The sequence below is a fragment of the Coptis chinensis genome, chromosome 7, assembly GCF_015680905.1.
Source record: "Coptis chinensis isolate HL-2020 chromosome 7, ASM1568090v1, whole genome shotgun sequence".
Classification (NCBI taxonomy): Eukaryota; Viridiplantae; Streptophyta; class Magnoliopsida; order Ranunculales; family Ranunculaceae; genus Coptis; species Coptis chinensis.
The window spans coordinates 7,871,374-7,889,798 of record NC_141462.1 but is presented as its reverse complement, the minus strand read 5'-3'; the positions used below and the strand labels follow the sequence as shown (position 1 = coordinate 7,889,798).

The 18,425-nt window shown below is 37.0% G+C and overlaps 2 protein-coding genes and 1 pseudogene across 3 annotated transcripts; 2 read left to right on the top strand and 1 right to left on the bottom strand.

The window, feature by feature from the left end:
- Positions 1–32: 32 nt before the first annotated feature.
- LOC147485713 (Peptidyl-tRNA hydrolase family protein) lies at positions 33–11,221 on the top strand. 2 transcript variants are annotated; one of them, XM_086572747.1, is made up of 8 exons: positions 33–594; positions 682–766; positions 848–915; positions 997–1,047; positions 1,164–1,237; positions 1,681–1,739; positions 1,835–1,911; positions 10,735–11,221. In XM_086572747.1, the coding sequence occupies exons 1-8, from the start codon at positions 433–435 to the stop codon at positions 10,864–10,866; spliced, it is 708 nt and encodes a 235-aa protein (XP_086428873.1). In that variant the 5' UTR covers positions 33–432; the 3' UTR covers positions 10,867–11,221. The 2 variants fall into 2 exon arrangements, with proteins under 2 accessions (XP_086428873.1, XP_086428874.1); XM_086572748.1 differs by having other exon boundaries at positions 295–594; positions 1,681–1,715; positions 10,735–11,006.
- LOC147485714 (uncharacterized) lies at positions 5,417–6,793 on the bottom strand (annotated as a pseudogene).
- Positions 11,222–13,192: 1,971 nt separating the features above from the next.
- On the top strand, positions 13,193–15,085 carry LOC147485712 (transcription repressor MYB4-like). Its single transcript, XM_086571304.1, has 2 exons — positions 13,193–13,693; positions 14,340–15,085. Exons 1-2 carry the CDS (start codon positions 13,377–13,379, stop codon positions 14,884–14,886), a joined length of 864 nt encoding a protein of 287 aa, XP_086427430.1. The 5' UTR covers positions 13,193–13,376; the 3' UTR covers positions 14,887–15,085.
- The last annotated feature ends 3,340 nt before the right edge of the window (positions 15,086–18,425 follow it).

Below are 18,425 nucleotides of genomic sequence, written 5' to 3'. Positions count from 1 at the left end.
TTAATTAAGTGAGCGGAACGAACGTTCTGGCCGGGGGCTATGCGGACAAAAAGTCATTTGGTTGGTTTCTATCTGTCCTCATTCTTCGTCTCTCATCTTCGTCCCTCTCCCTCTTCACGCTTTCTCAATCTCTCCCTCTCTCCCCTCTCCCTCTCCCTCTCCCTCTCCCTCTCCACTCTCTATTATCCGTTCACACCCCCACTGCATAGCAGTATACTAGTTTTAGAGAAAGTTGGTCGGTGTTTTACGTGTCGAAATTTCGTTTACCTCAAATTTCCTAAGAACTTTATAATGTGGCGGCAACCTTCCAACACAAGACTTGAGTCTTGTACCCAAGGGACCGCTTAAACAACACACTTGTCCGTCCGTCCTTCCGTCCGCTTCACCACAAACACATTTTATTTTTTCTCCAAACACCATCACATATCAGTGATGCAAACCTGTAAAATCTTACAAGACATTTCAGCTTTACAGGTTTTATCGATTAATATTTCAAGGCGTTGTTTCTATACAACAACAACTACTTCTCCTCTCCCATGGCTCTTTGTTGGTTTAGGCAACCCTGGGGAAAAATACCAAGGCACCAGACACAATGTACAACATTTCTATCCCTATTCTACTTCCCCGACGTTTGAATCTTTCCATCTGTTAATATATTTATATTATTTTTGTTAAAATCAGGTTGGGTTTGATATGATTGACGTATTGGCAAAGTCACATGGGATTTCAATGGATAGAGTCCACTGCAAAGCTATATTTGGTCAAGGTCCATTTTTGTTCCGAACTCTTTATTTGATACTTAAGAATGCGGACTGACTAACTGAGTGTTATTATTTTGTTTGATCAGGTCTTATTTCTGATGTTCCGGTTTTTCTCGCAAAGCCGCAGACTTATATGAACTTGAGTGGTGAATCTGTAAGCACTTGAACTGTTTGAATAAATGTTTCTATTACCATGGAAAGAGTTTTTAGTTGTTTTCGTTTAAAATTATTGTAGGCTGGACCTCTTGCAGCATACTATAAGTTACCACTCAGTCGCATTGTTGCGGTACTTCTCTCTTACAAATGCTGCTGTTTTCTGAGTTTCTGTATGTCGTATTATAATTTTCTGAACTAACAAAAGTTTTTTGGATGCATTTCATATATGATATACTGCCACTGTAGTTTTTTGATGACATGAACTTGCCATGTGGGGTGCTTCGTTTACAAGACAAAGGAGGAAATGGACGCCACAAAGGGTATTGAATTTTGATACCATATTAGTAGCTTTTCATATTTTTATAAACTATTGTTTTGCTTTAAGTTGAGCTTCTTTCAATAATTTGAAATGGAAGTAATATGGAACTAATGTAGCAAACGGTGAGTGTACTAATAGCATCTATTTGCCCTGAGGACGTCCCAACTGGGTGGGTCCACCTAGGGTCACTTCATGTACATACCACCCCAAACAAGTTCAGATGGGTCGTTTACCAAACACTGTAGTTTCTCATTGTAATGAAGGAAGAACTCTTATTTTTCTTAAGTGCCTGATAAAACTTAAAAGCCAAAGTATATCTGTTTTTTTTTGGTGATAAATGTATATCTGTTTTTCTGTCTTTATATGGTTTTCCCCTTGATGCTCTTTTCATTTTTGTATTTATATCTGTAGTGCTGCTCCACTTACTCGCTGCTCTTGTTGAAGGGTCAGGAGCTTAATTCATCATTTTCGAGGGAACAGTGAGTTTGCTCGCCTAAGAATTGGTTGGTTAAGTCCAGATTTTATTAATTTTAATGTCATCAAAATAAAATACATAACAATGGTCTGGCTAGTGTTTTTAAGTAGTATCCTTTTTCAGGTATTGGAAGGCCACCAGGTCAAATGGATCCGAAGGCATTTTTGCTTCAGAAGTTCAATGCAACAGCTCGTGAACGGGTAAGTTGTTCTGTAGTAAAGCCCAACTTGACCTGAATGAAAGTCACCTGTTTGTAAACAATTAAAATCAATTAATCAGTTACATTGACATGGATAAATGTGTCCGCATCCGACATGGATACGAAGTGCCCGACACGGCTGAATACCAAAATTTTCATATATCACAATGTGTGTTGTGTCTGACACGGACACGTGGGTACAATGTTTTTTAAAATATGGCGTTTACATGTAACATAGATCAGTATGTGCTTGTTCCTGCACAAAGGAAATGGTTTAACTAAATAAGATAAAATATACATAAATGATAGGGAAGTTATGGCAGCAAACACATAAGAAAACATTCTATTATTCAGAAGGATGTGAAGAATGTGTGAGAAGTAAGAACACACTGGTACTCTTATTACAAGAAAACAACAGGCATCTAACCGTAAGGAAACATGATTAGTTGAGCTTGTTGCATTGAGCCATTGGTAGTGTCCTAGGAACAGCTTCTACGATGATAGATAGGGGTCAGGTTTGGCATCTATTCCCCTGCCTGCTCTCCAAACAGTATTGGAGCCTTTCAGCTCATACTGCTCACACTCCTAGATCTTCACGGCACCTCCTCCACCATAGTGTGAGCTGGGAGCAGCTCCGAAAAGCTAGGCCTACTTAAAAATTAGCTTTCAACAACGTCAACAACACCATGAAAAAAGCATCTCACACATCAATGTGAACATTGATAATCATCAGTGAAATTGATGTAGGATGAGAAGGTTCACTTTTAGGCATTTTCATTAGTATAATTATTAAGTTGATTTAGTAGTTTCTTTTATTGAGTTTAATTAGATTTAGAAGTTTAGGTTTTTTGGTTATCAAGTTTGGCTTATCTATATAAGGAGTGGGGTGTGCACGGGTCGGTTTGGGTTGGGTTTAGGCTCAAACCGATGACCGAACCGACCTGTTCGGTTAGCAAAAATGGTCATCCGAACCGAACCAATATATTTCAGAAACCGATCTGCAAAGGATCTACTGTGTCGGATTTTCGGTTATCCATCAAGTAGGTAAAAAAAAAATCCTACAACAAAAGTTAAAAATCATATGAAATTGTTAAACTTTTACTCACTAAAACTACCAACAAACTCCATTAGATTCCCCATTTAACCCTCCAACATTAAAATATTATTCTTCAATGGAATATAGTATACAAAATGAGAGAAAATTCATGGTGATGACTGATTAAATCTATACGCATAGCTTTGTTAATGACATGGTGATGGCTCGTGCAGTGGTTGATGAGTGGTATGGTGGAGTAGTTGTGGAAAATGAAGGAGAAAATGAGAAGAGGGGTTGTGGTGGCTATGCCCTAGAAACTCACTGATAAAGTGATAATGACATTACTTATTAGGTTAGGAGTTAGTACGTTAGCTTCTTTTGTTGTTTAGTATGTTACTTACAGTTTTACCCTTTACTTTGAATTAAATATGTATATATTCTAATAGGCGGGTTGGGTCGGATATTTTCGGTTATCACAGATATAAACTGACCACCGAACCGACCCAGTCGGTTACTAATCTTTTCAAACTGAACCGAACCATTTATTATGAAAAACCGACCAAAAACCGCTCGGTTCGGATCGGGTCGGTTAGTTCAATCGGTTGACTCGGTTTTTTGCACACCCCTAATAAGGAGGGCCATGTTAGTTGTTTTAGGAATCCAATTATTCAGTCAAACAAATTATCAATTATCTCAAAACCTAATATTATCCTTCTCCAATTATTCTTCATCTTCTTAAATCATAATTTTTTATTCGTCGAAACTCTTCAATCTCTTTCGTTCTATTCTTCAACCAAGGATTTTTGTATCCTTTATTCTAAATCTAAACCCTTGTTCTTCATCAATTGGTATCAAGAGCCTAACTTTTTAGATTCTTATCTCAAAAACGATCCACCACCGCCCCACCACCACCGATTTCGTACGTCACTATAAACTGCTTCTGTAACACCAAACCACCAAACTTCATCAATGGCTGAATTTGATTCAAAGGTAGATAAGTTTATTGCAAAGTTAGATTGAAGGTTTGAATTTTTTGAGATGAGAATCATATATATGTTATAGAAGCTATGACGGGAAAACTACCATCTTTGCCCCTTCCCACAACCAGGGACGGAACCAGGATTCTAGGCCAGAGGGGGTGTGAGATTGTATACCCTCCCAAAAAAAAAAAATAAACAATACACAATTTTTTTTTTGTAGAGTGTCTAAACATTAAAGATCACCAAAATTATGCATGTATTTCGTTTCAATCCACACAAACTTACTAAAGAGAGTAACTTACGTGTTATGCTTCTTCCTTAAAAGATATACTACTTGAGTTCGACATCTGAAGTTGGACTCGCCACCCTTCCACCATATTATCAAAAACATCCACAATATAATCCATATCAAAACTCCGAGCAATGTCTTTCTCAATGTACACAATCATAGAATGTGCAAGAAAATCATTTTCCATCCTATTATGCAGTCTAGTCTTGATAATCTTCATAGCTGAAAAAGCACGTTCCGAGGTAGCAGTTGAAACTGGCAAAGTTAATACAAGACGAACCAACCTGTCGATAAGAGGATATATTATTGATTTTTCCGTTTTTGCTAACATTTGACACAACTTAGAAACGGTTGACAACTTTTAGAATTCAGGGTGTATAAGAACATCAAGCTTATAGTTTTGCAATTGAAATCCCAAATGTATCTTCTCTTGCTCAGTAAAATCCATAGGATAAAATTTATTTGCAAGCTTGCAAATCTCATCAGCTTTGAATGATTTAAAACCATCCCTAGGATTTAGAGCTGAGTTGAGAATAAGTAACTCGATCACATCCTCTTGAAATCGGTGGTCTAATTCTTGCAACTGTGAATTGATCGTACCTATAAAAATTTGAACCCAAAAGTGATGCTCATTACTAGTGCCTTTTGGAGAACGGGAGCACCCTTGACTTCTTGTATAAACACTATTCATATCAATAATATCTATGCCATGATCTCCACAGAATAACTTAACTTTCTCTAGTAAAGGAACCCATCCATCTTCCCTCAAATTCTGAATAAATGTTTTTGTTGTAGACACTAAATACATTGCATTCAATATGTCTTGAGACTTGCGCTGCAAAGCTTGACAAAGATCATCTGTAATCTCCATGATTTCCCTCATAAGATGCAAGACGAACACAAACTCAAAAGTCGTCATAGTATCATAAGCTCCATTTGCCTCTGCACGCACATTACTAGTGGCTCCATCCTCTATTATATATGTAAGGACCGTAAGTGTTGCGCTATACATAGAAATGGATCCCAAGTGAGAACCCCATCGAGTATCTTCAGCTTGTTTCAATGTTTTAATATGATTTTTTTTTGTACTAACTTTCGAGTCCAACCCATCATTCTCTGTACCAAATTCCAACTCATCAATAATGGCAAGTTTTTCTACAATTTATGTAGCCTTAGCATCTCTCAATTGATCACTTCTTTTGCAAGAAGCTCCAACAATATTAACTATAAGAGTCAAGTTAGAAAAAAATTGCCAAACATCCTTAACATCTTTGGCAACTGTAACCAATGGTAACTGGAGCCTGTGAGCGAAGCATTCTCGGCCCGGCCCATTCTCGGCTCGGCCCAGCCTGTGGAGACATAGTATGCAAAAGGGCACTCCTTTGAAAACAAGGCTTGCAACCCGGCCCATTCTCCTCTCATGTTACTAGCATCATCGTACCCCTGACCACGAATATTATGCACATTGAGATCACGACGAGAAATAACCTTACATATTTCATCTTTCAATGTTGCTGACGCAGTATCCTTGACATGGACTATGTCAAAAAAACGTTCTTGTATAAAACCATCTTTGTGAACAAATCTTAAAACAATTGCCATCTGCTCTCTTTTTTTTATTCATCTCGAGCTTCATCTACAAGAATGCAAAATTTTCCATCACCAATCTCCTCACGAATATATTTCTATGTCTTGTGTGCAAGAATGCTAAGAACCTGTTTTTGAATAAGAGGAGAAACATATGTTGCATTTTTAGGAGCATTCCCTAACACGGTTGCATCCACATCCGCATTGTAAGAAGCCAATAAGCTTACCATTTCAATAACATTCCCTCTGTTATTAGAACCTTTTCTTTCATCACGACCTCTAAGAGCACATCCTTGGAGTGTAAAAAATTTAATTACTTGTGTCGTTGTCATCACCCGCAAACGGTTTCTTGCAACCTGCTTAGAAACTTGTTTCTGAATAACATTCTCGATGTGTTGCAATTTATTTGTTAAATTGTGGTAGCAACTAAGAGCAGCCCTGTGATGTGAATTAGGATATTTTCCTATATGAGATAGGAAAGCACACTTCTTTCCTTCGTTGACTTTCCTCCAAGTAGAAAACCCATCAACTGTGAAAGCAATAGGTCCTTGTCGTCCAAATGACTTTGCAAATAAAAAACAGGGAAAACAAAACACACAATTCTTTTGTGGAGAGTATTCAAGCCAGTCAGGAACTTGTACTAATCAGTTAGAAAATGTCGACCAAAGTTGTCTGAAGGATAAGGTTTGGATTTTGGAGGCTTGGGCTGATAAGGACCACATTTGATATAAGCACGCCTGATCTCGTCTTGTTTAGATGGCGGGTAACTCAACATTTGTTGTCTTAACCCCGGATCTTGTACCAAAGTTGTATCAATATTTTTGACAGTAGCAACTTCTGGAAGATTATGGTGTTCTTCCTCTGACTCAACTCCAAGAGAATTCGGAATATGTTGTTCAATTTCATTTTCTTCTGCATCAATTCTTGGAAGTTTGGAAGGATGATGTTCAACTTCAACCTCATCTTGGAGTTTTGGAAGGACGGCGTTCATGACTAGTAGATGCTTCAACACTATGGGGTGGAGGCATTGTAGGAGTACTTGGTGATTCCACTTCCGAGATTCACTTTTCTTATAGAATGAGAAAAGTGTTGTCACCATGATTAACCACTTCTTATTTCTAGACAAAAAAAAAAAAAAAAAAAAAAAAAAAACGAGATCAATTTATCAAACCAAGAACAAAGAAACTTTTGTTTCCCTAATTCCATTTATCAAAACCAAATTTAAGTGATTAACACCACCATTCAACAATTCCATATAACAACATTTATGAAAACTTGGCACCAATTCACCAAATTAGAACCCCAAAAATAAACCAATTCAATGAAAAACCTAAAATTGCTAAAAATTTATCGCAAAAGGTCAAGAAAGAGAGAAAATAATGGAATGCAAATATATATATAATGAAGTTAAGCCATAAATTGATACTATCTACACATCCTAGTCGGCTAGTCCACATATCATGTATTCATCTGGTAATGTGGAGAAAATATATATATATATATATATATATATATATATATATATATATATATATATATATATATATATATATATATATTTTTTTCTTGTTTTTGGTCATGGAGTTTTGCCTGTTTCAGTTTGAGAGTGAAAGAAGACAGAGAGAGAGTATGGGTTTGTTATTGATTTATTGGGGAGATTAGAATTGGAACCAATTGTTGGGTTTTTTCTATTTGTTTTAGTATAGTGAAGCCCATCAAACATTCGAAGACACTATTGTCCCCTTCTAATCATTTTGGCCTCAAAATAAGAGCTACTTTTGTAAGGGAAAAAAGAGAAGTGGAAAAAAGGCTTTAGATTTTATTTTATTTTTTATAATTACTTTTTTGTCGATTATAATCTCACTATAGTTATGAAAATTTTGGGGGGTGCGGTAGTAGAAGTTTGGACAAAATCTTGGGGGTGCGAATCCTTATAGTTTGGATATTTTTCTCGGCAATGACTTATGTGGTAGTGGAGCTTTTCAAAGCTCAGGGGGTGTGACTGCCCCACACCTTCTAGTTCCATCTGTGTCCACAACAACCAACCATTGGATCACCAAACAGTGATCTCCATTCCAACCCAAAAAGACATTTTTTTTGTTTCTGCCGAACAAAAAATTACCCCACAAACCCGCTTCCACAAAACCCAACCCTAGCGCCATCACAAACCCTAACACCACCACTTCCACAACTTCCACCACCACACATACAAATCCTAGCATCTCTAGCAAACCATGAGACCATCAACCCTAAATCCACACCGAAAGATTTCCTCAATCACACCTCCATTAATCCCACCTCTACCAATTCCCACCTCTGCTCCTTAAGAAGTTGAAACTGTGAAAAAAGATGTTAGTGTTTGTATTACATCTCTTTTACCAATTTCAGACGAGGCTCAACTTATCGAAAAGATCAAGCCTTTACATATTTCATCATTGTTTATTACCAAATGTGAGATCTTTCAACATATGAAATTCTTTAAAGAAGGGGAATGCACACCAACTTTTATCTTTCCGACTTATGAAGATCTTTTTGTATCGTTTTCTTCCCCAATGATTATTTATTATTGGAAGAAGCACAAGAAATGTTGTACGAAGTGTCGTCACAAGAAGTTCGTTGAAAGTTCATTAGTGTTTGAAGCTTCTTTTGGACATGTGTTTACTTCAAGCAGAAAACTAAAAAACTGTCATCCAAGAAGTAGACAAAAAAACGTTGGAAAAATCATAGAGAATATGTTTTTAGCAAATAGGATTAGTTTTTTCCTATCATCAACTCGAGGTGGAGTTGTTTGAAAGAAGGGGAGAAGGATGTAGGATGAGAAGGTCCACTTTTAGGTATTTTCATTAGGATAATTATTAAGTTGATGTAGTAGTTTCTTTTATTGAGTTTAATTAGATTTAGAAGTCTAGGTTTCTTGGTTATCAAGTTTGGCTTATCTTTATAAGGAGGTTGATGTTAGTTGTTTCAGGAACCCAATTATTCAATCAAACAAATTATCAATTATCTCAAAACCTAATATTATCCTTCTCCAATTGTTTTTCATCTTCTTAAATCTTAATTTCTTATTCGTCTAAACTCTTCAATCTCCTTCGTTCTATTCGTCAACCAAGGATTTCTGTATCCTTTCTTCTAAATCTAAAACCTTGTTTCCCATCAGAAATACACTAAACTTCTTGGAGTGTGGATGTGTATTACAACTGTTTTGTGTAAATTTATAGGGCTAGTAATTTGTTGAAAAACATGAGTTTTTGAAGTGGCCCGGGTAGAAGATAAATTATGTGGCTGCAGGTGCTTTCATTGGAGAATAAAGGCTTGCCCTCTTGTCCATCTCACAAGATCTATGCTGGAGGGACCCTTTACTTTATTAAAGCAAGTTTTGCACGTTGAGAAAATTGGTACTGAGCGCTTCCCCACTTCAGAATCTGTTGGCACGTGGCAAACAAGGTTGAAAAAACAATAGTACGATTGATGGGGTAAATTAAAGCTTAATATTAGGATGTGGGGCAGTAAGGACGCGCCAGCATACAGTGTGGAAGGTGAATGCTGGATTTTGTATGGTTGGATGGTCAGCTTCTTGGCTGTTACTAATCAAGAGGGGATGGGTAGCGCATTCTCACGTGAGTTTATCCTTGGATCGATCATCCTCCATCACAAGTATTTAGATGAACATAAAAAGGTTTTGGAGCCCAAAACATCTGGAATAACGAGAGTTCCAGAGAGTGCAAGAAGTATATAGAAGATAGTAGTATAGTCAATATTGTGCAATATCTCAGAAGACTCTGATTCTAGATACATTGACTAAGATGTTCCATGTACAGTATCGTAGATGTTGTAGAGATTCCAAAATATGTAGAGAAGGTATGGAATTATTTAGATATATTGACTTCATTTTTCAACATGCAAAATCTTGCATTGTGGAGGTGATAAGGTGGATTTAGAGTAGTCCTATGCAACATCATGTTCACGCATGATAATCTCTATGACCTTGAAACTTCCTCCCAAATTCAATACTAGATCATATTGCGTTTAACATGATGTTTTGAAGTGTCTGTCCAAAACCTTGTGGTTAACTAGAGTGCCTTTTGTGCAAAGTTGGACACAACTGTTATGCAAAGTTCAATTTTCTACTGAACTTAAGATGACACTGTTGTATTTTTGCTACCCAAAGTGAAAGTGTCGAAGTTCGACAACATCTTGAAAATGGTTGGAGTTGACCACGCATCATATTATGAACCAGCACAGTGCATTCTGTAAATGTGAAATCAAATGTTTTCATTTTGCTCTCATCAGTGATACCCACTTCCGCTAAATGTTACAAACACAAATGACGCATTATCTATCCACCGAATGCTTTATCTTTTTTTTTTTTTTTTTTTGTAAGTAAAATTTATTAATGTAGGGCATGACCAGAAAGGCCACTACAATTGGAGTATAGTGAGGGAGATCCTCAACTATATCAAAGACAAGATTGCAATGCCTGACAAAGGTCATAAAAACATACAACCTAGAAAACATGAGAGGGGAGAATTATTTAGAATCCAGAAATGATAGTGTCCTAGTGAAGGACCAAATCCTGGAAGTGATAGTGCCTTCTTGTTGGTGAAGTGCATAGCCAATACCAAACAAAAGCTTTGGCTCCTATGTAGGCACACGCTGGAGGGATGATCTTCTCACAAAAAACTGTGTCATTCCTAGTTTTCCACAACACCCACAAAACTGCATTATCCATCCACCGAATGCTTTATCAATCCACTCAATATGGGATTTTATAGTACGCTGTATGGAGATCCTTTTTAATGCTCTTTACCAGTAGCGATTTGGTGTTCTCTAGGGTACAAAATCTATTGCCTCTACTCTCTGAGCAACCCACCTTCCTTTGTGCTAAAATATATTTATCCTCTGAAATGAAAATGGTTTTCTTGCTTGTTCTAGATTGACGTTGGTTTGCAAGAAGGGGTTGGAGCACTGAAGCTCCTTGCATCCAGAGGCTTGACAGAAAGTGCTAGATGCTTCAACAAAGAGCAAAAGTACAAGCATATAAGAGTGCAAACACTTGAAACTTGACTGATTAGGAACATGATGCCGTGCCTCGTGCCAGAGGAATATCCACGACCATACACATGCTAATCATGTGCGGTTTACCCATGGTCAAAAGATTGAGCAGTTCATACATCCTATTTCACTAACTGTTTTCTTCAAGAAAGAACAACCATTGGTCTTATGGTCGTACCTTCATTCAGTTTAGACACTTTACGAGCTAGCTCATTCATCTGGCGGCACTCCTTAGTTATTAAATGATCTTTTTGTCATGACAATGTAAAGTATTTGCTGCATTTACAAATTGTTTGAATTATTTTTAAGTAATGTATAATTATTGGTAATCCTTCGTAAATAAGATATTGTAGAAAATTTGCATACACTGGCTATTGTTTGAGGCAGGCATTATAGTTCATACTTCTGTCGTAGTCTCTAGTAGCATAATAACAAATTTATCCTGTATGCTTGTATGTCTTGAGAGTTTATAAGAGTAACAATGAAGTGAACGTACCCAACTACAATATGGATATCACTGACAAGCACAACGAACATGCGGATCCATTTGATAGCTGGCCGCATGGCTCATGTTATTGTTCAATGAAATGACCCACCTACAGAATACAAATCAATCGTATTAAGACTCGGTTTTCACTTGATCATATTAATTATGCATTCTTCTATAGTTCTATTACATTTTTCTCTTAAAATCAGACTAAAGGATGTGGGGTGACCACGTCGAAAATGGGTTTGGTAGCTAGGATAAGTTGCAATAAATAGAATGCTCGCTGTTAGAATTTCTGGCACCAGTAATATGAAGTATCAAAAAATCATAGGTAAGCAAAAGAGAGGTACGAATGAACTTTTAAGATTACGCAATTCTCAAGAGTTATGTCCAACCATCAGTCTTTTTCTCTTTGCTCATTTACTTGCACTTACTGCCCTCTCAAACGCCACCACAATATTTTGCATCAAAACCAATTATATTCAATAGCTTTCAGCTTCTGGTAGATCAATGATTAGTAGTTTAGTACTCGATACAGTTCAATGTCTTTTCGGTAAAAAAAGAACAGTTTTATGTCACTGACTCGTATATACTCATATATTTTGATAGCCATCATCATACAGGAGGATTTAGTATTAATTCTGCAGAGTTTAAGTTCGATTTACCAAAATTACAGCGTGGGCAACTTTGTTGACCACTTAATATAAACTTTGTCTATCAAAAACAATATAGATAATGCATCATTTAGGTACAGTTGAGAAGTCCATGAGATGTTTGCTTGTTATTCCTTCTCCAAAAAACTGCTGACATTTTTGCTGTCGGTCTCAATTTCTAGCTGCGGGTGCTTGAAACGCCTACTCCATCTGATTACTAGGAGCATCCCTTGGCTTGGCTTTCAGCATTTTCTGGCTTTGTACGTATGATAGAACCACCAAAACACTTCTCACTGAAAAAGTCCAGATCTTCTCTTAAGTCCTTGAGATTAAAGTAAATAAATTGTTGGAAGACTCTAATCAAGTAAAAGCGGTGCTGCTATACCCAAACGCTGTACACGCGGCTGTACCAAATTATAAAATAACCGATGAATGTATGATCTCAGCTCTCAAATAACATTAAGTCTCATTGTCTCAACTCTCAAGCCGCAACTTAATTATTCATCTTAGGCATACATATTAGTCTAATATCTTAGAATTTTACAGTACTTGAAAAAGTTAAGATTCATTATCTGCTGGTCACATAATCATACCCAAGTACTCAACTGCTAATGACGAGCAGTAGGACCAACATTTGTGCACTGTGCACTTTAAGGCCTAGCAAATTAGAGAAAATGCCATGGAAGCAATTCCTAAAATAGTCGCGCCTCGCCACATTACTAATTTCTGTGTACAAAATTCCTATACAAGGAGAATTTTACCACCCCAGCCTAAATATTCTTCCACACCTTCTCTAATCGCTAGTCAAATTCCTACAAAAACTTTTCCCTAAAAGTTTTAGGGTGTTAAAACTTAAGAATATGTCCTCCGTATATATATACTAATATACACGATTACAGGCTTCTTCTCTCACGAAGATATTTGCAAAACTCCTGTAATTAAACTTTGCTACATGTGTAGCTACAAAAATAAGCTAGTTATAGATTCTTGTTGGAGAACAGAAATTGTCCTGTCGACAGTTTTCATGTAAATGCACGTTTTCGACAAGTTTTGCGCGTGAAATAATTCCACTCGTAGCATAGGTCGTGTTTGCTACAGTGGACGAATTAGTCGATCGTGTCATCAACACATATCGCAAGGATATTTTGAAGGTTGCAGTACCGTTGCCTATTGAATTCTCATTTAACCACCAAATTCTCTAGGTGCAGCGTACAGGTGCGATATATTGCTTTCTTTCACTATTTCAATACTAGAAACAATTTACAGGTTCCTCCAAACTTTTATTATATAACATAGACTGAACCACAAAAGAGTAAAACCTGAACTAAAGGTGGTTCAACCAAAAAAGAAGAAAAATAGTTAGAGAAAGAGAAAAGAGAGAAATGAGAAATCCAAGTGTGGTGTCAAAAGGGACATCTTCTTCAGTTTCAGGTGCTAGTAAGATTACACCTTGTTGTAGTAAACAAGGATTGAAGAGAGGACCATGGACACCAGAAGAAGACGAGCTTTTATCTGATTATATTCGAAGAGAAGGTGAAGGGCGGTGGAGGACACTCCCTAAGCGGGCAGGGCTACTTCGTTGTGGCAAGAGCTGTCGTCTAAGATGGATGAATTATCTTCGTCCTTCACTCAAGCGTGGACAAATTGCACCTGATGAAGAAGATCTCATTCTTCGCCTTCATCGCCTTCTTGGTAACAGGTACATACTATGGATTTACCACTAATGAATCCCAGGACAATCTTCGGACAAAGGGGTGGCGCATTTTGATCCCTTTGATTTAAACATACAAACATCGCAAATTTTAACAAAAAATCGAATGTTTACAATCAAACGTACAACTGCCACACTCACGGTATGGTTCATATACACTAGGACATCGTATACACAATACAAGATTCTAAAGTGTGCCTGTGTTCGTTCACATTTTCCCCTACATGGACAGTTTTATGTTCACTACTATATACTACGTACTAGCTTGAGGTTTGGGCATGCAGTGATCATTAATTCATTACAATTTGGTATTTTGGTTTTATGTACTCAGTGTTCACTACCCCCTTGATGATGGTTTGGTTGTACAAGTTCAAATCATTTCAACATTTATTTTCTAGTTCTCTTGAAGAATTTTTTTTACGACCATGGACAAGTTTTCTTATGTCTGCTATCGACGTGAACCTTTGAATAACTGGTGCTAAAAAGAAATCAATTCAAATTCATGGCAACATTTTTGAATGTTAAAAATGCTAAATGCGCCGTGTTCCGACCTTACACATGCATCATCATTTCCGTTTTTGCTTAAAAATTTACTTCCAATTTATCATGTTCTTACTTTTCCATCCAATTGTAGGTGGGCTTTGATCGCAGGAAGAATCCCTGGACGTACAGACAACGATATCAAGAACTATTGGAATACTCACCTAAGCAAGAAATTGATAAGCCAGGGAATTGATCCAAGAACTCACAAACCCTTAAACACCGATAACCCTAATTCTTCCTCTTGTTTTCGGCCCCTAGCACCCCAATTCATTTCTAATAACACTATTAATCCTTGCCTTAGTTCTCCAGCTGTAGAAGAAAGTTGTAATGTTGGCAATGAAGATGTTGTCAAGAAGGATCATGAGTACCCCGCAGGGACTACTGACCTTAATGATCAACATTACAATTGGCAGAATTTTAACGGATTAACGGCTCTACAAAGAGCCAATGAAGGAAATGAACATAGTGCTTATTGCACCGGCGAGGATGTATTCTCTTCTCTATTGAATTCTTGGATTTACGACGAGGTGTTTGGCTATAACTCAGTGTATGGTGCTGGTTCAATTTCCTATTCCCAGTCATCTGGTCACGACGATGAATGCAAACGGTTAATTGATCATGTCAACAAGTGTTTCTAAATCACTTGGAAGTACTTTTAGAGTAGGATTAGTTAGCCTTATATAGTGTAACATATCTAGATTAGAAGCAATATTGTATTAGTCCAGGACTCCAGGTTCTTTTTCCATTGTTTATGTTTTTAAGGATGTTGTTGTTTTTATGGATTCAAAGAAGATCCATGCATATGTTGTTCCCATAAAGCATTCTTATTGTTGCGGTTGTTCCTGTTGTCATCGTACTAATGTATTTATAGGTAGTAATGGTTCGAGCGTTGGTTTTCAATACTACAAGTATGCCCACCATATTCAGATGAGTTTCAGACTCTTGTCAATGCATTAGCATACAGAGATGGGCCCTGCTTTGGTTATCTTGTGTCCATGACTACATTAAGGCACCAGTATCACTATTTAATTTATAACTAAACTGGCATCATCAATTCAATGGAGTTATTCTTGCTGGGAAATTGGGAGTAGCCATATCTTGAATATGACAAGCAATAAGTTGAATAATCCTGTTTTGCCAATCCGTGATTTTGATTTAAGTGGTTTTACACTTTTACTTTCAACAACTAACACTAGTTGTCAATTACTTTGATTTAATTGTGTATGGAAATGGGCGCGTGTTAGGATCCTGGTTAAGTAAGAACTTCCATTTCCAGCACGTATAGAACAAGCAGGGTAAACACAACTATCATTGTATTGTTTCTCTATCAGCAAATATTATTGAGAAAAAAAAATTTTGTTAAGATTTACATTCGTGGAAAACAAACGTTTCTCGCTCACCGATGTGGGATGTGGTAGGCTCAACATTTGTAGAAAGTAGAATCCGTTATTCAAGTTTCTGACTTCTCATTTACAATTTTCGGAAGAGAATAAATGATATCACGATTACCAGTGGGCCCTCTAGCTATGAAACTTTCTGAAAATCCGTATGCAACTGATCATGAGGTTTTTTTTTTTGAAACTGATCATGAGGTTTAGTTATGGAGGAGTCAGTATGGTGTCCACAATAACGTGGATCAGGACATAGAGGTGGACAGCATGAGGGCCATTTTATCAGATTTGATTGTTGCTTGAAGCAGAAGTAGTGCTGCAAGAAGGCATTAATCTGGACTAGATTGTACAAGTGAAACCAGAACCTCAATCGATGAATTAAGACTCGTTTGCTCAAGTGGAGCCTGAAACTTCGATCAATCGGTAACAGTTTTTGTTGGGCCCTAAAAACTATTAACCACACCAACCCAATGCAACGGAAGTGAACAACCAATATCAAACGCGGTAGAAGCAACAACCAGCAACTACAATGTATGAAATCAACTAAATAACTCATAAACAATGTAAACTACTCACCAATTCAAACAAACAACCAAGAGAAAAGAGACAAAAATTTACGTGGTTTAACTTGTGCCTAATCCACAACAAAATAGAAAAATTTACAATAGAGAGAATATTCAAAAGAGTACAATAAACTTTCATCTTGATTTCAAAGAATCTCCAAAGTTTTTCAAGAAGAAACTCACAAATCTCTCTTTGTCTCTCCTCACAACAATGTTCTATCAACTCTACAACTTTTAATAGTATAGACAACTATCAAAGAGTTTGGACATAAACAAATGAAGAGAAGACTCAAGTATTTCTTCTTCCACAACTCTCTCAAGAGACACCAAATCCCAAACCCTAGCAACCAATTTTGTCTCACTCTAACTCTTTCTCTCTTCTAAACCCTAATTTTGTTTTAAAGTGTAGCTTAAATGTCGGTGGGTTGATTTCGGTAAATAGTTGCCAAAATATCATGGCCCATTAGGCCCATCCCAACAATTTTATCAGCATCTCAACAGAGGGTGGGTTGCTGATGAAGCTCGACAAGTGCTATCATGGGTGGAGGGCACAGGGAAAGAAGACCAAAAAGAATTCACCCCGGGGGCACAAGGAAAGAAGACCAAAAAGAATTCACCCCAGTGAGAGCAAAGAAAAAAAAGTTAAACAGGCCAAGCAAATAAACTAGTGGGTGGAAACAAGCCTATGTTTCTCCACCAAATACTAGATCTAAGTTACAAACTAACTAGTGTTAGTAACTATACGTTTAATAAAACCTAATGGTGTATGAAGGGTGGTCTTCATTGAACCCTTAGTTGCGGATTAACTTGTTTTCAAGGTGGTAATGTAAGACGCATTCCTCATTTTGTTTGCATTAAGATTTGATGAGTGTTGCATCTATTTCTTTCGAACCCCCCGTTGGAGTTATCCTTCACATGAGGAAGAAGGAGAGAATCCGATGATGTTTGCGTAAAAAAGTTTGAGCGAGCGAACGCTCGAAACTAGTCTTGCCCAAGGAGCCTTGGAGAAAAAGAAAGTTTTTTTCTCAGCTTTTTCCGAAACAAGTCTATTGGATTTTTTATTTTTATTTATTTATTTTTTCTGAAATTCAAAGAGGGCGCGTGTGCACTTGAAATGGCCTGTCTGAGGGCACGACCGCGCTCAAGTCTATTTTCATCAGAATTTCTATTTTGAGAACCGCGAGTTTGCAGTATAAGAAATGGGTTTTTGGCAAAACCTAAGAAACGAACTAAGCAACACAAGAGAGAAAAAAATCCAATTTTGAGAGCTATCAAAATTGAGAGATAACCTTTGCAGAGAGAAAAACCTGTAAAGAGAGAGGAGTGATCTAGTAAGGTGAGAAACTAAAATGAGTGATTGTAATATTCCTTCTCTCGTTATAAAATGATTAGCTCTTGTGGAAGTAGACATCATTGGCTGAACCACGATATATCTTTGTGTTGTGGTATGTTTTTACTTCTTTGCATTATTATTTATTGTTAATAATTATTTAGAAAGTTAGGCATGTTAAGTTGGTTGTAATGAATATTTAGAATTTTTGCCTGAAATAGTAATTGGTTCATATTACAAATTATCTGTGTAGTGGGATCGATTGGTATCGTTATTCCCCAACACCCCCTCCCATTCCTTTTCTTTTTCTTTTTTCTTCTTTCTTTTTTCTTTTTTCTTTTTTCTTTTCTAATACAAACTTACACAGGTTAGCTCACTTCGAAAAAAAAATCATGAGGTTGAACCATAACAAAATGATGTGAGATTTGACAGCTAGTTAAGGTATTGAGGATGGATGTCACCAATTGGTCAACGAAATGGATTTAATTCAAGTATTCAACTCCTCACTTGGGCCTGGAAACATTCTTAGTTGTAGCCCAGCTTTATATGTGACAACCCAAATAAGGTAACATGTCTGCTTGGGTCCATTTTATTACCGTTAGGCCCATCTAGAAGCTCCAAGAGTCCAAGACACAAGACGGCAATTGTTTGGTCCAATTTTTCAGTCCAAGCTTTGTGGCATGGTGTGCACAATGCCCCACAATCAAATGAACAGCCTCCAATAACGAATTAACGATCCATACTTGCATCTATCGAGTGTGATTTTAACCATAGTACAAAATATCCAGATATATCGCGATATTTGGGGATATTTATCCAGATTTCAGAAAAAGATATATAAATATCACGATATGTATAGAGATATATACGACTGCAAATATCGGTGATATTTC